The sequence below is a fragment of the Halichoerus grypus genome, chromosome 1, assembly GCF_964656455.1.
Source record: "Halichoerus grypus chromosome 1, mHalGry1.hap1.1, whole genome shotgun sequence".
Classification (NCBI taxonomy): domain Eukaryota; kingdom Metazoa; phylum Chordata; class Mammalia; order Carnivora; family Phocidae; genus Halichoerus; species Halichoerus grypus.
Window position 1 is genome coordinate 80,011,287 of NC_135712.1, and position 23,795 is coordinate 80,035,081.

Genomic DNA, 23,795 nt, shown 5'->3' on the forward strand with positions numbered 1-23,795 from the left:
TTTATTTAAAATCATCAAAGTAATAGAATTAGGCGCCCTAAGAGATGTTACTATACAGTTTGGACATGAAGGGAATAAGCAAACAGGGCGAAACTGGAAAACACGGCAGTGGTCTACCAAATGAGTCCTCACTGAACAGATGGCTTCATTATTCTGAAGAATTATGCAGACAAATGTGTATTTAAGCTACTGAGATGAATCTATACACCCAAAAGAAATTAGTTTCATTCAAATATTTTAAATCCTGCTTTCTCCACTGCATACAATTGTGCCGTTTTATGGATCTCTCCACTTGTGTGTCCAATATATAATAAGTGCTCAACAGGTTCTCACTGCATAGGACTGACTACCACCTACTAAGACAACACTGGAAGAGGAGCCAAGATACAGGCTCACCTTTAAAATGAGAATTTTTAACTACCTTCATTTCCTTGGTTTTTCAAATAAGTTTTTACTATTTTCAAATGCAATAATCAATAAAGGGGACATTTTAGTAAATAATAATCACTTTTTAAAAATGCAATGAGCTCATTCCTAATGCCAAACCCATACTATGTAACCCAAAATATTTGAAGAAAAATCTGCAAAGAGCCCATTACATTCCAAGATATGTGACAAATATGTCTACTCACATTTGCTGAACATTAATCTGATCCCTTAGGCCACCTTCACAGATCACTAATGATCAATGTAGCCAGTGACTGGACATCCCTTGGACCTGATTTCTCTCATACACTCATCCCTAGCCTGGAGAAACTCCTCAAAATAAAACATGTGTTCAAGTCTTGATAACTGAAGTTATTTAAAAACATGCCTCTTATTCTGATCAACACAAGAAATAATACCTCTGTAAGTTCAAGAAGATCATCCATCCTTTTATCCCTCTCTTTGCCTGAGCAATGTTTTTCTTTTGTCTCAAGTATTGACATTTTCCTCCTGAGTAAGCCATTGCTCCCACTGCCCAGGCGGAGTCGGGCTGACACCTCTTCGGATAGGTCAGGTTCCAGCTGGTGTCCCCTCCTCTGATCAAAAAAGTTTCTATATTCTATTGACATGTTTGATATTTACACATATAAACATATATAACACATGAAACATAAACAGTGCCATTATCCTGAGAGAATAGGCAAATCTCCCAAGTAAGTGAAGGAGATTTTGTCTGCCTGTCCCTGCAAGAGGAACAAAAAAGTGCTCAAGACCTAAGGCTCACAGGGCGCCTCAATTACAAACCATGAAACAGAACACTCACCACTTTCCCTGTAGGCAGCAAGAAAAGTATTTTCAGTTCTCTTAGGCCAATGAAAAATAAGATGGCTACAAGACATGTTGGAGTGCTTAAAAAAAGCAAAACCTATGACCCATAATCCCATCACTCAGAATAAAGTATTACTATCCTTATAATAAGTAAACTTGCTCCATTTCATTTTTTTAAAGGAATTATTTACTACAGAAAAATGTACAAACATTTACATACCACTTGATTTTTGTAAAATTAACACCTATGTAAGCACCATTCGGGTCAGCAAATAGAACTCTGCCAGCATTCCAGAAACTCTTGACAATATCCTTCCTTATTGTGACCTACATAACCTTTAATAGTGAATTTAAGGCATCTAGTAGGCCAACTTTGAAAATGAAGAAACTGAGTTAGAAAGAGAGCTTTCGATGAGAACCACACTAGTCTCAATGTGCTGAGCCAGTACTCTTCACTCTCACTCACTGCCAGGGATCCTGGTCCCAGGAAACCAGCAGCTGCTGGCCCCTCCCCACGGCCCCAGACAGCATAGCCTTCAGGTTCGGCACAGATGGAAGCACCAGGTAGTCTTTACCCAGATTCCAAATATGCTCCCTCTCTGTCCTCTCTCAGGCATAGCTCCCCCGCCTTTTTCAGCCAGTGTTCCACAGGCGATAAACAATAACTCAATACAGAAGGTTTCGCTCCAAATGACTGGGAACAGGGATGTTCGGAGACCTACACTCTTCCTTACAAAGAGGTTTAATGGGAGAAGAAAAACTTGATCGAGCTGATACTTCACATAAAGCAGCGCCCTAAACTTTGGTATTTCTATGTATCTAAAATGTGAAATAATCTCAAACATCAAGTTTGCCTTTAATTTAGAAACGTATTTCTTTTGGATACAGAGTGTTTAGCAAAACACTCTGCTGCTATTATTTAAAATGTTGGTATTGCTATGGAGATCACCGGAACACTTTGCATTCCAGTACACTGAAAAATGTAAAATCCAATTAAGCATAAGATTGGTAGTATTTTCAAATAAATCTGAGATCCTGACTCTAAAAAGAAGGTCCTGAACATATCTTTCCTAGAGACCATACGGTTTTTTAAGATTCTCCAAAAGAAGCCAGGCACTACAGATATAGGGCTGGGACGGAGGCAAGTTGGTCTCTCTTACAAAAAAGGTAGCTACCATACAGAGGTGAACATCCGGGAATTCAGAAGGAAGCCAAAAGTTGTGTATCTTCAATGCCTGCTGCTTTTTTCAAAGAAAACAATGAAATTAGAAATCAAAGTAATATTTTTCACCTTTCTTACTTTTCATGAGCACCAAAATTTTAACACAGGTCAGGTGAAAGAGTAAAACAACATAAAATTTAACTAGGGTTTCCACTTACACCTTCATTTTCAAGTCTGATTCCAACTGTCCTCTCTGTATCAGAAATTTTCCCCTTTGAACAACACCTGAGGAAAAATATTGGGAGAGTATAGACTGGATAATTTTAACTTGTACATGTGAGACTAGTTTTAGAAATAAGACTTAATAATTTGTCAACAAAAACCAACTTGAGTTTATATACTCCTCTAAACCAAGGGTCAGCAAAGTTTTTCTGAAAAAGGATCAGATAGTAAATATTTTGAGCTTTGCAAGTCTTACAGGTTTTGGTTTTTGTTGTTGTTTTTTCTTTTTAAGTAACCTCTATGTCTAACACGGGGCTCAAACTCATGACTCTGAGGAACCCAAGATCAAGAGTCACATGCTCTATAGACTGAGTCAGCCAGGTTCCCCAAGTCTTACAGTTTTTGTCACATCTTCTCAACTTCCATCATAGCTTAAAAACAGCCAGACAGGATGTAAATGTATTAGCATGAATGTGTTCCAATAAAACTTTACTTAAAAAGAACAGGCAGGTGGACCAGATTTGGACAATGGGCCAGAGCTTACCCCAAACTCTGCTATAAAGGAACTATCATCCAAAATCCTAAAGGCACAAAGAACTGCCTTCACTGAAAGGTGCTAATTCCTAAAGATGCCCACCACAACCACACACCTATCTCAGTGGCACCTGCATCTCCGAACCCCTAATGCCCAGGAGAGAAGGGCACCCTCCGAGCTAGGCTGGGCATCCGACACAACAGCCACCCATGTACCCATACATGCTGACCAGCTACCAGAGCTGGGGAGAGTTCACAATTCTTTAGACATAGTTATTCATCAATATAACTTATAAAGAAAATAATATATCAAAAGAAAACTTAGAATGAACTGAACCATGTACCTCTTCTCACTTCTCACTGAGCATAAAGGTCCCCTTGTTTCAACAACTCTGTCTGTGAAGAAGATAAAGAAAAGATTGAATGTTTCCTTTATTAATCAATCATCTAGCTAGAATTTCAACTTACACAGTTTCCAAAGTATCAAGACATTCACTTATCATTTAATGCCATTTAGTGAACAGCTAGTGGAGAAATATAAAGAAATTAATAAAATAAATATTAAGAAACTAATTTTAGGCTCACAAAATATTTGCTAAGTAGAAGCTAGGAATAATAATCAAGAGGTATCTTTTGAATCTACTTCATCTTGAAATAGCCTTTTAACTAAAGTACTTGTACTGGATAAGCCCAAGACAAAGCCCTGGGGTCTGACAATGTTTTAAACTTTGGTATACCATCTTTCACTAGGATGTCATTTCTCAATTTTATGTGCACATGAACTAAGCTCAATATACGGAGATAGGGCTAAATCTGGGAACTCACATTGTTTTGGAACAAACTGAGTTGTTTTGACTCCGTGACTTTGCTCTTCGCCCCAGCCTTTGGTCTTTAATGTGTCCATCTGACTTCTTTGAGAGCTTAGGAACACAAAAAGTGAAGAAGGTCAGATACAAAAGGAAAGTCCACCATAAATATTCACTATTTCCATCTGACAAGCTTCTCAAAACAGGGGTTACTGATTACCCTGTAACATCAAATTATGAGAGAATGCAACATAGCACCATCTGGGACTGGGATACAAGGAGTATAATCCTGATGCTAGTATTTCAGCCAAGTTACCTAACCTCCAGTTTCAACGTTGGTAAAATTGGATGTTCTCAATCCCCAGCACCACCTCAACCAAAAAAGCTCAGTGTGACAAAACTCAAGTTATGAGATGAAAAATTTTAAATGACATAATGAAATGGATCCTAAAACAATACAATAAAAGCAGGAATGTAAACAGCAAAATAGTTTGAGGATTTTCCTGACACGACAAGAGCAAAGTTTGAAGCATACTGCTGCTTCCAACAGTGGCTAGTCAAAACAGAGAAAATATTAACATTCTGCCTGAGTAAACGCAGAGAAAGAAAATTTTAAAAAAAGCTCACAACAAAAGTTAAAATTCCTAGACAACTAATCTTCTGCTATTTGTACATTCAACAAGCTAGAAAGCCTTGTGACTTTTTCACCTTCAACTTGCCGTTACATAATTTCCAGGATTCCCCCCACCCCTGCTGTGTACTCTCACACCACTTGTTAGAATTATCCTGCGTGCCTCAATCCTGTACTCATATATATATTTTTGTCCCTTTTTTTTTACAGGTGAATATAAGGTGAATATCAGCTCCTTCTGCCACTGTCATCTACTTGCCCAAAGCATTAGAGTATTTAACAAGAAGTCTTATAAGGAAAACTTTCTATAACCTGGGGTGACTTTAATCTTGTCTCTAAAATGGAGGACTTCAAATCATACACAAATGCATTCACTGACATGCCACAGGGACTGTGTGTGTATCAGAGAGAGAGGCTAGGGTGGGAGGAAGGGAGAACCGGGCAGGAAAGGAAGAGGGGGGAAGAGACAGAAAAAGACAAGAGACTAAGGGAAATGGGTGTGCTGGAAAGGTTGAAAAAACTCTCTACTCCCTAAGAACCTGATTTCAACCTGTAATTCTACTTTTCTATATCAGAGTTTCGAGAGTTCATGTGAACAAAAGATTCTAAAGCTAAACGAAAAATCTATTTTGTAAAACCACCGTGGCTCCATATATCTCATTACTAGATACAACATGCAGGCAAATTATAAGGATAGTTCTCTCAATGCAAACCTCTTTTTTCAACAAAGCCTTTCTCGCCAATCTCCTCTCCAAAATTAAGTAAAAAGATGTGTGGCAAAGCATTGATTTTGTTAGCTCAGTTTTACCTGTGATAAGTTGGAGTTACAGGAGGAACAGAGTTTCCATGACCACTTTCTTTAAGTCGCTCCAATAACCTTCGGTATTTCTCTCTTTCCTCTTTTTGAACACCCTAAATAAAAGAAAGGATGTCACTTAAGTGTTAACATGTTAAAGCTATCATTAAATCATAAACGGAGACTAAGAGGTCAAATGCAGCCCACAGATGTGTTTTATTTGCCAACACTTTTTAAATTTCTTTGAATTACCAACTTCATAAATTTGAAAAGAAAAATCTAAAAATCTGACCTCTTTCAAAAAACTGAACCAATGATCTGGAGCTGTGTAGGGCTATTCTCCTTAGATGGGCCACTCACTCCAGCCTGCTCCACTCATTTACATTACCTGCTAGACTCTGATGGCATCTGGGTTTTTGACAGCAGTTTTTGTCAACCACAAAAAACTCAACAGAAATAATCCACCTGCATATTCAGAACATTCAGTTTCCAAAATGGATCTGGTCCACCAATGACTTCCACAGCCAGATCCAGCAGACACTTTCTCAGCCTTTACGTTACTTGACCTCTCTTTCCAACACCTCACCCTGCTGACCTCCCTTTGCCTTCTAGACAATACACTCCTGATTTCTTCTTATCTTCTCAGTCTCCACTGCCAATTATTTCTGCCTGCCCTCAAATGCCAATGGTCTGCCCATTATCTCTTTTCTCACACTACATTCTCTCCCTGAGTACTCTCTCCAACTCCCTTGATTTATCAAACACCAATATATAGAAGATTCAGAAATGTGTCTCTAACCCTGCCTTCTTCTCATAACTCTCATCACCTATATCCAAGAGTCTACGGGACAGGTCTTCTTGCGTGTTTCACAGGCACTTTAAACAATGTCCAAAACTGAAGTCATCATCTTCCCCCTAAACACATAGGGTATCTTGGTCAGTGACACGTATTTATCCAAGACTGAAATCTGAGACTCAGGCTCTTCTAACTTATATTACCCTTAACCAATGAACACGCATTTGCTAATATTACCTTCTACTATTTTAGAATATATCCTGTGTATATAAATATTTTTGCTCAGTCCCATCTCTGATTTCTCATTTAAGAGGTACTGAAGCCTACTTCAGTCCGTTCCTCTCTCTGCTTGCCTCTGTTGATTACAAGCTCCTAGGGGACAGGGCCTCATTTTATTCAATTTTTGAATTGCTGACAACTAGCATAGCACCTGAACCTCAAACAGATAATTCTTTGACTAACGAAACTAAATGGCTCAGAAAACCATCTAGCAAATTGCAATAGGTGATGGTCCTGGGAAATGTCAAGTACAGGAATAATTCTAAATTCTCCTAGAATAAGCAAAGATCTCAAGAGGGAAGTAAAAAGAAGACTGCTGATGAAGACATCATGCTAAGTGCCCTGAAAAAGGAAAAAGAGGACACGTTCACTGTTTACTTCTCTTACGTAGTCACAATTATGCCTTATAAAAGAAACAAGTTAGTAGAAGAATTCAAACACCCAAAAGGAAGAGAATCTCCTCTCTTCCTAGCATGATTCCTTTTTCTGCCCTATAGTGGAAAAAAAATCTGAAAATTGACTAAATTATGTATGTATACAATATCTCCAGAAGGGTATGTTCAAGTATCAGTGGTTACTTGCTAACCATCAGACAGGGTCGTGGGGTCAGGTACTGGAAGGGAGACTAGGAAATTTACAGTCACGGTACACCTTTCCATCCCTTTTGAATTCTGTACTCCAGTACACACATTATTTATTCCCCTAAAAATTCATAAACTATTTTTTAAAAGTGATCAGAGGCTAAAAGGGCTTACCTCCTCCACGGTACAGTGGGGACGCCTCAGACCCTTGCCACCCTCTTCAGAAATCATCTCTGTTACAACCTGTTCCTGAGACTTCCAGGTTAAGGAACTCTCTGAAGGGCCTTTGCTATGACGACGGCCACCTGGTCTTCTGTTATACCCCTCTGAGTTCAAAGTAAAACTGAGAGATAGAAAAAAAGAAAAGAAAAAGTTACCACCGAACTCCTTAAATTGCTAGAATTTAAGCTCCCAGACCATCCTGAGATGAAGCTGTCTGTCCTAGGTTAAGCCTGCTCTTGTCAAATCAGACAACTACCATTCACAAAAGTTATTATCCATCTCTAGAGCAGAGGGCATTCCACTATGGAATGTCTATTTGCGGTCACCAGAACTGCCACACGAAAGCCTCTGCCTTCTTCCTCATGCCCAACTGTCCAACCACAACTCTGTATTTAGCCCTCCTGTGACACATACCCTCCTCTGGTACTACACTTTTCCTTTAGTCACCTGGCACCACTGGAATTAATTATTGGTGTCATTATTTATTTAATGTCTACGGCTCACACTAAACTTTAAATTCCATGAAAACAGAGATTACATCCTTTCACTATTGTATCCTAGTACAGGATCTACGCCAAAAAGTACTCAGTAAATATCTACTGAACGTTAAATTAATAAATGCTAAAGAAATGGAAGCCATGAAGCCCCCACCTAGTCCTTGTTGGTGGTGACAGAGCCTGCCTCTCCTGCAGTTACCAATAATGTGTCAAACTGGTATCCTACCCCTCTTGATGTGATGTTTTAAAAAAGATAAACCACTGATGTAGTATTTTTACAAAAAAAAAAAAAAAACAAAAACAAAAACCCTGCATAATCTTGAACAAGTAATGAGTAAACATCAGACAAAATTAGGGAACATTCTACAAAAGAAACACCTTCTACTCTTTAAAAAATATCCATGCCATCAAAGACAAAGAAAGGCTAAGGAATTGTTCCAGATTAAAGGAGATCAAAAAGACATGAAAATTAAATGTAACACATGATCCTGCACTGAATCCTGGACCAGAAAAAATCATCTCTATGATGGAAAAATTTAAATGAGATTACATAATAGTATTGTATCGATGTTAAATTTTCTGATTTTGTTTATCTGTGATTATATAAGTGAAAGTCCTCACTCTTAAAAAATAAACATACTCATGCACTTATGATTAAAGGGACATGAGTCTAAGACTTACTCTCAAATGCTTCAGAAAAAAATAGGTATATATGACAGAGCGTGATGAAGCAAATGTGGCAAAATGGTTACAACTGGTGAATCTGGGTCAAGTGTACTCATCTGCAGAGTTTTAAAATACATGAAGACAAATACTAACATAATTAGATGGAGAAGTAGACAAATCCTTAATTATGGTAGAAAACATCAACACTCCTCATTTATCAATCAGCAAAAAAACAGAAAATCAGTAAGACCTGTAAAACATTATCAGCCAACTTGACCTGTGTGACAATTATAGAACATTCCACCTAACAATAGTAGAATACATATTCTTTTCAAGTGCACATTGAACATCACCCACACAGACCATATTCTAGGACATAAAACAGATGTTAACACATTTTAAAGAACTGAAATTATGCTACAGTATATTCTCTGACTGTGATGGAATTAAACGAGAAATAAAAGAATGATACTTGTTCATACTTTCTCTCTTAGCCCTACAATCAGCTATTTATCCAACTCCAAAGGGGCTGCTTTTCTGTTAATGTCTCATTCTTAAACGGGAATGGGGAGCCAAAGATTGCCAGATATCTGAACAAAGACTCTAATATGAAAAGATAATCTGCATCCCCATGTTCACCTAAGCATTATTTACAACAGCCAAGACATGCAAGCAAGCTAAGTGTCCATCAATGGATGAGTGGATAGAGAAAATATACACTGAAATGTTATTCAACCATAAAAAAGAAGGAAATCTTGCCATTTGGAACAACACAGATGGACCCTGAGGGTATGATGTTAAGTGAAATAAGTCAGTCAGAGAAAGACAAATATGATTCACTTACATGTGGAATCTTTAAAAAGCAAACAAACCTAAACTCATAGGTACAAACCTCCAGTTATCAAATAAGTAGGTCATGGGATGTAATGCACAGCATGGTAACTACAGTTAATATCATGTTGTATATTTGAAAGTTACTAAGAGAGTAGATCTTAAAAGTTCTCATCACAAGAAAAAAATTTGTAACTCTGTATGGTGATGGACATTAAACTTATTATAGTGATCATTTCAATAATATATACAAATATCAAATCATTATGTTGTAGACCTGAAATTAATATGTTATAGCTCAATTAAAAAAAAAAAAAAGACTCTAATATGAAAGAAAAGACCAAAATAAACCAAAGTGGGGAAAGGAATTCAGAGGAAACAAAGTAGGGAGAAGAAGAAATTTTAAAATAATTAACAGCTTTAAAGAAATAAGAAAAGGTAGTGCATACGTCTTTGCCTCTTTTTTTTTTTTTTTTTTTTAAGTAATCTCTGTGACCAACAGGGGGCTCAAACCCACAACCCTGAGATCAAGAGTCGCATGCTCCACCAACTGAGCCAGCCAGGCAGCCCCTTTTTTTGCCTCTTTTAATAAGAATAAGATTCTTAGAGCAATAAAAAACCATAGGAGGAGGGAGTGGGAGGACTCTTCCTACTTAAAAACTATGACATCAAAAAAAAAAAAAATCAGCAAAAGATTTCGTTTTTAGGGGAAAGGAGAACAACAAAAGAAGAGAATATATACAAAAATTAGATCAATCAGATCAATATAGAGAAAAATTAGAAAAATAATATCCAAGAAATAGAAATACTAGAATGTGAGAACACAGAAAGAAGAAGAAAATTACTACTAAAAGAAGAACATTTCACAAAACTGATGTGTGTTCAGTATATGAAAATTCATCATGGTTTCTGCATTTTCCATATGCATATTATACTTCAAAAATAAAGTTTAGGGAAAAAATAAACTTTAGGGAAGGTGGGTAGGGGGATGGGTAAAATAGGTGATGGTGATTAAAGAGTACACTTATCATGATGAGCACTCAGTAATGTGTAGAATTGTTGAATCACTAGATTATACACCTGAAACTAATATAATACTGTATGTTAACTGTACTGGAATTAACATAAAAAAATTAAAAAATAAAGTTTAGGGGCACTTGAGTGGCTCAGTCGGTTAAGTGTCCAACTCACGGTTTCGGCTCCAGCTGTAATCTCAGGGTCATGGGACTGAGCCCTGTGTGGGGCTCCATGCTCACCATGGAGTTGCTGGAGATACTCTCCCTCGCCCTCCCCTTCTGCCCCTCCCCACTGCTTGTGCTCGCTCGCTCTCTCTCAAATACATAAATAAAATCCTTTAAAAAAAATTAAGTTTAGGGCGCCTGGGTGGCTCAGTTGGTTAAGCGACTGCCTTCGGCTCAGGTCATGATCCTGGAGTCCCTGGATCGAGTCCCGCATCGGGCTCCCTGCTCGGCAGGGAGTCTGCTTCTCCCTCTGACCCTCCCCCTCTCATGTGCTTGCTCTCTCTCATTCTCTCTCAAATAAATAATAAAAAATCTTTAAAAAAAAAAAAAAAATTAAGTTTAGAAGTGAGCAACAAATCCTTTTTAAAAGGTTTTCAAAATCAGATGCTATAAGCATAGGCTATAGTACAGAGAAAGTAACACATACCTGAGTTCAAATCTCTCAATAGCTGTATGACATCTGGCAAGTTACTCACCTCAGAGTACTTACTTAACAAGCTTACATAATAGAACAAAAGTGGGAATGCCTAGCAAGAGTGAACACCTAAGTGCTAAGTTTCCATTTACAAAAAGGCAGAATTTAACACTTACCCAAAGGAAGGCAGGACTCTGCGGGGCTGATCTCGGGTTACTGTCACTCTGATCTTTGGATAGTCACTTATTCCATTAGGAGATTTATTACCTATTTTAAAAAATGCATTTGTAATTGTAAAAAAAAAACAAAAAAAACCCCAAACCTGTGAACAGTCTGCATTAGAAAATCTGTGAACAGTCTACGCTGTAGAACTAAATATCTTATTCTTTCAAATGCTATTACTATACAGAGATCCAGAACAAACTATAAAAGCTGAAGAAAAAGCAACAGTGCTTAATTTGTCTTTGATCTCAGAGAGACAATAAAAGTTCACAGGTAAGCTTTTCTAGTTGCACTTGCTGGAACCATCAAGAAGCATGAAGAACTCAATGATACAAACTCCATGTAATCTAATCCAATTGAGTTGTTCGAATCATTTCTTTTTCCCAAGAAAACAGGTTTTTTTAAATGAAAACCTACTATATGTTACTATTTCACTGGAAGCTTCCAACACTTATGAGATGGTTACTATACTTCGAAAAAGGGTAACCAAACTTTCATCAGCCACATTTACTGCTGAAGCTACAGCACAACTGTGGAGCCCCTGAAGACTCCAAAATGTAAAGAGATCTAAAACTGAAAGTTTTTTCACAAGTCTGTAGCAGCAAAACTTAAACTGACCTGAATTCCTTTGTTTGCAAAACCTGATTTGAACCAATGTTCAATTCTAATGGGATTTTTAAAACAATATTCAAAAAAGACAATATATCTAAGATATGAAAAATTTTACATTCCCCAGCACATCTTCAAGGGTTTCAGATAAGAGACTGTAGACTCCTTTATACAAGAAACCTGCCCCAGGAATACCTGTGCTTCTCTGACAAGGCTACACGAGCACACAGAAATATAGTGCTGATACCTCAGGCACAAGACAGTCCCATCCCTTCCATGTGTCCATTTTAATGATAAATAGTTTTTAACATTTACATATTCAAACAGTATGAATAGATTATAAAATCTAATTTGTACTAACTTTTTAAAATGAAATGAAAGACTCCAAAAAAATATCATCTTTGTTCCAGGTCCTCTGGAATTAGATTCTCAGACTCAGGGGTATGCATTTACTCCCCTTTGCTCTTCTCTGCCACCAGAGAGACTTTACTTAAAAAGCTTGAGAAGGAAACTTACTACTGTAAGGTAGTATCATTTCCTTATCACTTTATCATTTATCATTTCCTTAGTTTCATTTATTTCCTTAGCTTCTTTTATCATTTCCTTAGTTTCTTCCACTTTTGACTTCAGAACCCACAACTTTTCTAAAAGCTTTTATCCCTTTCTTTCAAACTTTATAGGCCTGTGTGACAGAGATCACAGTCATTTTCAGGAGTCTGGATTCTTCCTAGTTTTCCCCATGACAGAATTTTATACAGTTATGTACAATAATTACAATTCAATTTTGGGCTCCAAGAATGACATGGAGGTGCCTAATGCATAAAACTATGAGAACTGGAAACCTAAAGTTGCTCCCCAATCAGATGATGTCCCTTAAAGACAGGGTTTTATTATTTTATTATTTGTTTTGTATTTTGTTATGAAAGGTTTTATTTATTATTTTGCCCTTTTGTTATCCTTGATAACACATGCCTGACACAGAGTAAGCTCTCAGGAAATGTTTTTATTTGTTTTTTTAATGAATGAACTCTGAACTAAGTCACATTAAGGACACTGATAATACAAACAGAAAACACAAAAAATAAATCCAATGACAATTCTAAAAGAAAACTATTTAATAATTTTTAGAAGGTAGAGAGAATATGTCTGTGTTCTCATCCCAACCCAACTCAGTATTTGTTTTCCTTTCATATTCTCAAAACTCAGAAAAAAGAGGCAGAAAGAAGTACAGGAAAGCAGAAAGATTTCTGACCACCTCACCCAGTTTCAGCATGTTGTTCCAGGATCCAGAACCTGTCAGTTCATAAGATGAAGAGTTCGAAAATACCTTAAAATCAAATAGAATCACCTCTGTAGTATCTCAATTTTAGAATTTAAATAAGTTTTTAATATAAAAAAATCACTCTATTGGTGATTATTTCACTAGCTCACAGAAGAGACATCATCAGTAAGACCAAAAGTTTAATTGGTGAAGACTCACAAAATTATATATAAAATAACTATTTTAGGTTCTTTACATATACTTAAACAAGAAAAGCAGATGTACTAGTAATTGGACTCTTTATAATATTTTTTTAATGTGTAATTTCTTAATCTTTAACTTCTTGGCCTTTATATCAAGGCTAATAAAGACATCAACATTTCTGGAAAGAAGTCATTCCACTCAATTCCTAAAAAGAATATTTCTAAAATTTAACTTTAATGAATAAGTACAAAGATCAGTAGCCCCAATGGAACCCTATCCCCACTGACCTCTCCTGAAGGGGCCACATTCCGTGTTCCATTACAAGCAGAAGTTACCATGGGTTTTGTGGTCAGCTGGAATGGGAATCCAAATAAGCTGGCAGCATTGTAGAGACTGGTTTTGACTTGGTGAATGAAATAATCTAGACAATATAATATAGATTACATATACATATAAGTATAGAATAATAAACTTCTAGCAAAAAAATAAGATTATATTTTAGAAAAGGCCTCTCTCAATCTCTATTAGAAGTCCTATTTTCAATCACTGAGATAAGTAGGTATCCATAAAAGTAACTTTCCTCCTATCTGAATAACTAGAATTCCAGTATTGTGATTCTGGGTTTTGGGGTTGCTTTGTTTTGTTTTAGGTAGGCTCCATGCCCAACATGGGGCTTGAACTTACAACCCTGAGATCAAGAGTCACATGCAGGACACCTGGGTGGCTCAGTCAGTTAAGCGTCCAACTCCTGACTTCAGCTCAGGTCATAATCTCATGGTTGTGAGATCAAGCCCCACATTGAGCTCCATGCTGGTCGTGGAGCCTGCTTAAGATTCTCTCTCTTCCTCTCCCCCTCCCGCCCCGCCCCCTCATGCACACTTTCTCTCTCTCTCTCAAAAAAAAGAAAAAAAGAAAGAAAAAGAGTCACATGCTCTACCAACAAAGCTAGCCAGGTGCTCCCGTTTTTGTTTGTTTGGTTGGTTGGTTGGTTGGTTGGTATTTTTAAGTAAGCTCTAGGCCCAGTGTGGGGTGTGAACTCAGGACCCCAAGTTCAAGAGTCACATGCCCCACCAGGCACCCTGTGATTTTTGTTTTTTAACAAGATATCTCTTCTGGGATGCTACAAAAACATGAAATCATCACTTCAGCAAATCACATACTGATTCATAAATAAATGCCCTGAAATGACAACTTTTAAGCAATGAGTTCTTCAGAATATATAAAATAAATAAACCAGAGAGATAGGGGCATAACTTAACCTGCAGCACGTAGACACTAAGTATGGCAGAATCTTACAGGAAGCACTATAATTTACTCACTGGTTTGTCCTTACTTCCTGGGCAGGTAACAATATGCTCCTAAATAACTATTTACTAAGTGCCTATTATACACTGGCTACTCAAGGGTAGAATTAGCAAAGCATAACACATGCAGCTCTTATACATCTATGATGAAATAAGGCTATCCCTCTACTGAGATGTGTTAGATCTGATGCACCACCCCCCCGCCACCAAAAATAAAGATTACAAAATAAGTAAGTAAATAAATAAGAAGGAGGGGTAGATTTCAGTGCTTGCCACACTTCCTCCTTTTATGACAGTACTCCTTTCTCATTTCCTACACTACTGACTGGTTCTCTACAATTTCCTTTCTATTTCCCAATTAAGGGTATTTTAAAGCACTAGTTTGAGAGAAAGAGACCATCATTTTACCCACATTGTGCTTTAGAGAAAAAAAGCCTGAAATTGAAATGGTGGCTTTAAAACAACAAGCACTCCAGAACATATAAGATATAAAACAGAAATAGAAAAATAGGGGAGTAACTTAAACAACAGGGAGGATGTGATAGCTAAGTAAAGCAGAATGCAATTTGAAGTAATTTGTATCTAGAGAATAGGTAAAAGTATCAAAGTTTGCAAATTACTTGTTTCTCATTTTAAGACTTAGAGAATTCCCGGTTATCCCTCTAGTAATGTTGAGGGATATCACTTATATTCTGCTGTACTTTCTTAAGTGGAAGAATATAAGCTTTAGAGATTGGTGCTTAACCCAGAGCCTGTAATCCAGACCCCAGGGAGCACGGGTATTCCTAATAACTAACAGAGTTAAATAGTGGATGCTAAAAAGTATTGGAATAGTTATTTTCCTACGAATTTGTCAAAATCTGAGTATTCCTCGAGATTATGCCAAAAAGATCTCAATAACTCAAAAAAGGAGGAGGAGGAAGAAGAAGAGGAAGGGCGAAGGGGGAGTGGGGGGGGGCCTGTTTCATCTGTAAAATGGGGAAAAGACCACCTTACTTTCCTCACAATAGACTAAGTTAGATCTCTTAAAATTCCTTTCATCTCTAAGATCATGTGTCTGTGATTCTAAGGTCTTCTTTTTCCTTTTACCCTCCTTTTGTTTTTTCCTCTCAAAAGCAAACAAGAGAGTCGTATTGTCCAACATAGTTGCCGGTGGCCACATGTAATCACCTAAGTTTATATTTAATTAAAATTAAATTCAGGTCCTCAGTCACACTGACCCCATTTCAAGTGCTCAATAGGCATCATCACGGAGAGGCCTATTGGATGCATTCCTGTAGACCTTTACAAACTCTGCCAATAAGTATTACACCTGCTACCTGCTGCTTCCCCCTTGGCTTAGGTTCCTTTCTATAGTAGCCATTCAGAAAATTATAATACATATTTCATGGAAATCATGGAGGGAGGGGTCTTTAACATGGAAGAAAGTCCATGAAATAGATGTTTACCATAATTATTTCAGGAAACTTCTGTAATACCACCCTCAAAGTTCTTTTTGGCTTTCTTTTGTTCTGATTGAAGGATAGTTGACACACAATGCTACATGAGTTTCAGATGTAACCACTGTCAAAGGTCTTTACCACACTGTTATTTACTTACATTTTTGTTTAAAATTGATTCATATTTTTTGCTAAATAAATGTATTTGAAAGGTAACTTTATATCACTACTATACATGTAAAGAAACATTATTTGCCTTATAAAGAAATGAAACGTAACAATGTAAGTTCTAGCTGGGCCTGTTAAAAGAAGGGAGAGTCGGGGCACCTGGGTGGCTCAGCCGGTTAAGCGTCTACCTTCAGCTCAGGGCATGATCCCAGCATACTGGGATTGAGCCCCACATCGGGCTCCGTGCTCAGCAGGGAGCCTGCTTCTCCCTCTCCCTGCCTATTTGTCTATTTGTGATCTCTCTCTCTCTCTGTCAAATAAATAAATAAAATCTTAAAAAAAAAAAAAGTGGAGTCACATGTAGTAGATAAGTATTAAAAACATACTAGCATTAAATCAAGATTTTCTGCTTGAAATAGTCAGAAAATTAAAAACAAATGAAAAGGATATAACTTTTTTCTACATAATTCACATACTACTTAATGCTATGAAATGTTGTATCCCCTAAAATCATTTCCTGAACTGATATCTATCCTGTGCTTTGGGAAATACTGTCCTAATGAATTTAGTATAAATCTGGCATTCAAAGTCCTCTTAATTTGATACACCTCTCTCTAGCCAACTTTTCCCCTGAGTTCTATTCACTGTTTCCTGAATTGCACAACTCTCCCATAACTGTTCCCTCTGCCTAGAATGCTTTCCCTTCCTATTGCTCTGTTGATATCCCACCCATCCTTTAAGATCCATCTCACATACTCACTCTTTCATCAAATATTTACTGAGACTTTTAATCAGCTGAAAATTGGGACAGTATTTTGTAACTATCTTTCCTATTTCATTTATCACATCCCTACTGACATTAGTAATTATTTATATGCTTGTCTTATACCCTCAATGATACAATCATATACCTATACAATTGTTAAGGTCCCTAAAAACAGAGACCCTGTCTTACTCATTTTTTCTTGTTCCTTTAGAACCTAACACATTGCTTAGCAGTAAGACATGCTCAATAAGTACTCATCGAATTTAAATGAAATCTTAACAGGCATGTCTACTCTTAACTACCACATCTGGAGGTAGATCGAAATGCACATTCATTTTTGAGACAAAGGAAATACTATTATAGCACTCCACTGTGCCTTTTTCCTTTAATCTAGTTTTGTTCTCTTCTATCAAGCTATGTCTAGCCCTCTGGATACAGAGAAATAAACAATTTGGGGCAACACATTAGATTCATTCACTCAGCTATGTGAACTAGATGACTCAGTTTGAAGTAGTTTTTTACCATGTTTTCTCCTCAAAAATAAAAAACGCCTTTTCTTTATAGAAGATTGAAAATTTTAAAATACATATTCAACATACAGCCTTATTTATCTGGAAAGATATTCAAGTCCTGGTTAACAGTGGTTACCTCAGAAAAGATAACTGAGTAGAAAAGGGACAGGAAAGAGACTTACTTTTCACTGCACATACTTTTTACCTTTTGAATGTTGTTCCATACATATACTTTTCCTATTTAAAAAAATGTAATTTTAAAAATTATCATATTCAATACCTAATCTTGGTCTTTTAGCTGGTATTTCATCAGCGTCCACTGTAGAAAACAAAGTGCTGAAAAGAGAAAGAGAGAGAAAAAAAAAAAAATATATATATATATATATTTACATATACACAATCCATTTCTGTAAGTAAACCTAGTATGCATACAACACATCCTCTTCATCCACTTTGTCAAAAAAATCAGATTCAACTGATGCTTTCAAAGAAAACACTCCTCTATAGTAGGCCTTTACCATTTGAGGTCTTAACACTATTGCTTAAACTATTTCAAAGGGACTCAAAACTCCCTATCAAATGATAATCTGTACTCTGGCTAAAGTACAAACTTGAAACTGGCCAGAAATTACTTGGCTAGTAAATGAACATAGGTAAGAGCCTAGGACTTGTATTTCCTTTTTCTCTCCAGAAATGATTTTATTATTTTTATTTTTTTTTAAGATTTTATTTATTTATTTGACAGAGAGAGAGAGAGAGAGACAGCTAGAGAGAGAACACAAGCAGGGGGAGTGGGAGAGGGAGAAGCAGGCTTCCCACTGAGCCAGGAGCCTGATGCAGGATTCAACCAGCCGGTGCCCCCGGGTAGGGGGCACCGGCCGGTCACAGAAAGGACCCAGGGATCATGACCTGAGCCAAAGTCAGATGCTTAACGACTGAGCCACCCAGGCACCCCTCTCCAGAAATGATTTTAAAACAAATAATTTCCTTTTGAAAGATGACATCTCCCCCGCCCCTGCAAGGAAAGCCATCTTCTACTTCACTAGACGTAGACAATATAAGAAGCCTTAAAATATAATTCTTAGCCAGAAAAGTTGTTCTATTTAACTGCACTTCTATCATGGAAACTAAATTACAGTGGTAATAAAAAACTGGGGAATTTGGGAAAGTTTTTGGACCTATACCTCAAGAATGTTAAAGGCTTATGATATACTATTAGTCATCTTTTTAATGATAATTATGATTGATCAGTTTTACCAAAAATAATGAACAGAATAAATCCCAGGAAAATACCATTCAGTTCATAACTTTAAAGTCCCAGTAAGATCTCCTGGCTTCATTTTGACTGAAAAATGGCTTACATTGTGAAGAACTGGTTTAGACTAAGGATATGTGGTGAAGAACAGGGTTTTCATCTCCAAATCATTGTTCCATCTATTTGAAAGCAGGGATTCACAGCGAAAATAAAGGATGGGGAGGGGGAATTAACATTCTCTCCTTCAATAAATATGCACCAAGTGTCTATCATGCACCAGCCTCGGCACAAGGCCCTTGGGGTAGAATAAACAAATACTATCCTTATATATATTAAGCATCATTTTAGGCACTTTACAACATGTTCTCAAATGATCCTCACACCAACTTCACAAAAAGGTAGAAAAGAATAGGTTGAAACCTTGGGCTCTCTAGAACACATGATGGAATTTAGCCAACAGCCAACTTCATCAATGGCCTGCATTCTCAGACTCATGTATTAAATCATCTTGTTCTCTCAAGCTCCAAGAAACCACTCTTCAACAATCTTGAGGCTTAATTTAAAAAAAATGAAATTAACACTTGATCACTAAAAGTTGATGATGGGGTATATGGAATTGGTATGGCATTTTATTCTCTAGATTAATTCTCAAGCAAGGTGGTATGAAATGAGACAAACCAACTTTTAGGTTTCCCAAAATTTTACCTGAATTTTAGAGTACAAACTAGTGATCTTTTTAAAGGAATCAGACACCTAATTTTTCCCCCTCATACACTAACTCTAAAGCACAGTACCACCCCCCTCCCCTGCAAAACACACACACACACACAGTTTGACAGCTGTTTCAGAACAAAACAGCTGCTGTTTCTTGGTGCTAAGAGAACAATTCTTGCAGTCAAAACGGCTTTGGGCAAGCTATGAATCTCACTTCCCTTAGCTGCACTTACTGCCTACAGATGACACTTGGGAGTGTGCTTCGTTAACAGTGAACCACAACACAGACAGTATTCCTTCAATTTTTAGTTTTCAACCTAAGAGTAGCAAGATACGATTCAGCCCCATCTGACAGCAACCAGCTTGGGCTCTGACAAGAACATGAAAGATCCTAACCGTCGCGGGCCACTCCAAAGACAACTAGCTCGTTCCATCATCAGGAGCGCATCCGCACAGCGTGGAGGGAGCGATTACGTCACCAGGACACCCGCGACTCGCACCTCCACCGCCTTGGCCCGGCCAGCTGTTTCGGCCGAGCAGGGCCTGCCTGGCTGGATCAGCGCTCTCCCCGCCGAGCCCCGGGTGGGGGAGGAGGTACAGCCAGGCTGGCGCTCGGCCCCCTCTCCTCTCACCTGTTCGAGCGCCGCCTCTTCAGGAGGGCCCGGGTAGGGGGCACCGGCCGGTCACAGAAACGGAAAATGGTGCCGAGAATCCTAACCAGCCATTTGTACATACCAGGCCCAAGCAGCAGCGGCGGCCGACACACCCCGAGACGCAAACCCCAGAGCTGTCGCCGCCGCTGCCGCCTTCGCCGCCTCGGCCACCACCGCCAAGGCTCAGTCGCCGACTTGTGACGCTATCGGAGGGCCCACAGATAAAACGTCCTAAGGGTTATAGGATGCCCCCCCCGCCCAACCGCGCCACCACTCCTGACGTCACCTCCTCCCGCCCGACCGGAAAGCATCTTCATCCTCAATCTGCGCACGCGCAGCTTCGCCCCCACCTTCTCCTCCCGAACCTAGCAACCGGAATGAGTACGGGACGGTTCCAGTCCAATCGCTGACGAGATCGGAAAGGCTGTGGGCGGGGTTTTCCCTGCGGCGGAGCCAGTCGCGAGACGGCCCGCGGGACAAGGCCCTCAGGCCACACGTGAGGCTTCTCCACCCCGGAGGGAGGGAGCGCTCCGGAGGCCTGAAATACAGTAGTTGCTCAGTAAATGTTTGTTGAGGGCACAGAATAAAGGTAGTTCACATCAGTTAACAAATGTTTACCCTACTAACTGCCCTTTAGTTTGCATATACCTTCTGTCCAGTACTTTACACACATTGTCACCTGCATTTCTCCCAGCACCCCCAGGCGATGGGGAGGAGTCTTGTGCCCATTTTTAATAAATAAGGAAATCAAACATAGAGCGATTAAGTAATTTGCCTAAAGTCACAAAGCTAACTAGTGGTGTAGCTGGATTGGAACCAGGATCTGAGAACCAGCGCCAGTCCCTGGCCCTTGATGTGAGTCTACTGGGAGAGACGTGATTACAAATTACAAGATAATTATGTGCAAAGTGCAGTAGGAGCCAGAGAAAGGAAAACCACCCCTTGGGGAGGGATAGGGAAGGGCAGAACTCAAAGAGGGCTTTACTTAAGGGAGAGTGGTACCTGAGTCCTACCAGTACCTACTGGTCTTCCCCTCCACCTCCCCCGGCTGGCAAGGAGTGCTGATTAACTCTCCCTCTGTTATCTAGACGTCACACTTCTGGTTAATTATCAGTAAGAGGAAAAAGTCCCACCCTCTTTAGTGACAGAATATCCAGTCCCCTCCTCCAAACAGTCCTAGAATCCTTCTTTTCATGCCCCACAAATCCATCCCTGACTGCCACTTGACCCTTTTTATAATTCAGTTAATGCCAGACTTCCAGGCTTGCTTGAACTTTAACTAAGGCACTCCCCATGACAGCCTCGTCCTTTGCTCAATAAAGTGTTCTGGAATTCTGGTGCAAGTCACCACCTAGAGCTCCAGAACCACCAGCTACCCACCTGTGCCTATCACCACTCTGGAAGCAAATCCCAAGTTGGATGTGGGCCCCTCCCTTCATTCTCCAAATACAGCTAACAGCAGACTATTATTCAAAGTTTGAGAATAGAATTACAAAGACCAAAAGATTTTTTTTCTTGAGAAACTGTTTAATTTCCATCAACCTTATTCCACTTTGTTTGCCTTTGTGGAAGAGCAGCTTAAGACCACTCAGTGGTTGTTCCTACCCATTCAGTGGCCTGAGCAGTAGGACCTGCAGACCAGCGTTCAGTGGCAGGCTGAGCGCTCCAGTCTTCAGTAGGGAACTGCTGAATAGGCACCAAGGGCACCTGCATGCCTTCAGACCAGTCTTTGACTTCAGATTGAGTAGCACTGAACTCAGGAGCTGGAGCAGTCCATTTGATAAGGGAGCAGAAGGCAAGCTGAAGATAAAGCATAAAGATCTGCAACCTCCCTCCCCCACCCCCACTCCTGGGTGGGACATGAGTGACATTCTTCCAGGAATCTCCCAACTATCTTAATGTTAATACTTTGCTATAGGGGAAAACAACCTTAATTAGACAATGGCAAGGCCTCCAGTATCTTGTAGGTCAGTCCTCTTTAGCATATGAAAGTTCTTTTGAAACCTCCCTTTACCTGACGTCCCCCAACTCCCAAGTACATAATCACCACTCCTCAAGCCTCCAGGGCAGCAGCTCTTTCTGCCCACAGGTTCAGACCCCGTTCTTTAATAAAACCACCGTTTTGCACCAAAGACATCTCAAGAATTCTTTCTTGGTCATCAGCTCTGGACCCCACCTCACCTCACCTATATTCCAAAACCACATCGCATTCACCCTGACATTCCTCCCAGGTCACAGCCTTTTCAGCAGCAGCCTGCTCTTCCTTTGCAAACTCTTAAGGATCTCTGTAAAGATCAGCGTAACTTCCCATGGGTGTTCATGGGAATTAGTGCCGCAGATGCACAGAACTTCCCGGGCTAGCATCCACCACATCAGACCCGCTGAGTGAGCTCCCTTGTTGCAAGGGATGGTGATGTCCACATAGTGCAGAGGAGAGTCTATGCTACACGAGCAATGGTAGGCAGGTTAACATAAGATGCCTCTGTGAGAGGCTGGTGATCAGCCCTGGGATCAGTAACCACCAGAAGTCTTGGCTCCCAGAAGGCTGCCTGGATCTGGTTCTTGAAGGTTCTGGGAGTGAAACAGCCAGCCATAGGAGTGGCTCCAGTAGCCCCAGCAAACTTCAGCACAGCTCGCTGGCCAGTATTCCTGGATGATAGGACTTTTTTTTTTAAGCGGGGGTTTTCCATGGCAACAATGGCAGAAGCTGCCCGCAGAAGCTTCTCCCAGGTTCTCTTCAGATTTATGGTGTAGATGCCATTACTTTTTCTTTTGTAGATGGACTGTTCCATTTGGAAGTCAAGGTTGGTGCCACCTAAGTGGATTCCTGCTGCAAGGAATTTGAAGACACCTTCCTCCTTCATTTGCAGGACATCAAGAGCTCCAGACATTGTAAAAATTTCCCTTTAAGTTATGGTGGGAATGTAGAACAATGCCGCTGTGTGGACCCCTCCCCTAGTAGTGCGGAAAGCAAAGAGCAGTTGCTTTGGAAGTGGCTATTAAAAGGACTGCATCTGGGGCACCTGGGTGGCTCAGCAGGGCGTTGGGCTCCCTGCTCGGCGGGAAGCCTGCTTCTCCCTCTCCCACTCCCCCTGCTTGTGTTCCCTCTCTCGCTGTGTCTGTCAAATAAATAAATAAAATCTTAAAAAAAAAAAAAAGGACTGCATCCGTAGTCTATTGCTCATTGCCTCCCAGAAGGACTTTCCTCCCTGCAAAGTTATCTCTCCACTGTTCTCAACATCTTTGACAAGGCACCAATAGCAGAGAATTTCTCTTCCACCTCTACCCCAACCTGTTTGAGGCTAGACTTCCAATTAACTTTATTATTTTTTTAAGACTTTATTTATTTATTTGACAGAGAAAGAGAGAGAGAGTACAAGCAGGGGGAGTGGCAGGCAGAGGGAGAGGGAGAAGTAGGCTCCCCGCTGAGCAGGGAGCCCTGATGTGAGGCTTGATCCCAGGACCTAGGATCATGACCTGAGCCGGAAGCAGACGTTTAACTGCTTAAGCCACCCAGACACCTCCCCCCTCAATTAACTTTTAAAAAGTCTACCACTGGCATTATTATGCAGAGCACTTTGGCTGTGTCCCAACTGTCCATTCCACTGTAAGAATTGGTCATTGCCTTCACCAAACCAAGAAGAACCCTCAAGTATTGATTGGGAAGGGATTTTCCAAACCAAGAGAGCAGTCTTTGTTCAAAACATAAATGAGAAAACTGCAAGCTGCTTTAGAATAGCAACTTATCCCAGGTT

The 23,795-nt window shown here is 39.4% G+C and overlaps 1 protein-coding gene and 1 pseudogene across 3 annotated transcripts in view; both read right to left on the reverse strand.

The window, feature by feature from the left end:
* SENP2 (SUMO specific peptidase 2) overlaps positions 1-20,277 on the reverse strand; it is a 32,197-nt gene extending 11,920 nt beyond the window's left edge. Inside the window, exons 1-11 of one of the 3 annotated variants that reach the window (XM_036084705.2) lie at positions 20,020-20,277; positions 17,699-17,754; positions 13,517-13,650; positions 13,025-13,091; positions 11,110-11,200; positions 7,236-7,404; positions 5,418-5,521; positions 3,998-4,092; positions 3,517-3,568; positions 2,635-2,701; positions 846-1,022 (exon numbers count right to left, since the gene is read on the reverse strand). In XM_036084705.2, coding sequence (XP_035940598.2) covers positions 846-1,022; positions 2,635-2,701; positions 3,517-3,568; positions 3,998-4,092; positions 5,418-5,521; positions 7,236-7,404; positions 11,110-11,200; positions 13,025-13,091; positions 13,517-13,650; positions 17,699-17,754; positions 20,020-20,120 — 1,113 coding nt within the window. In that variant the 5' untranslated portion in view covers positions 20,121-20,277. The remainder of the gene's footprint in view (positions 1-845; positions 1,023-2,634; positions 2,702-3,516; positions 3,569-3,997; positions 4,093-5,417; positions 5,522-7,235; positions 7,405-11,109; positions 11,201-13,024; positions 13,092-13,516; positions 13,651-17,698; positions 17,755-20,019) is intronic. The other 2 variants (XM_078068180.1, XM_078068181.1) reach the window with 2 other exon arrangements.
* Positions 20,278-21,598: 1,321 nt separating this feature from the next.
* LOC144379879 (small ribosomal subunit protein uS2-like) lies at positions 21,599-23,208 on the reverse strand (annotated as a pseudogene).
* Positions 23,209-23,795: the final 587 nt, after the last annotated feature.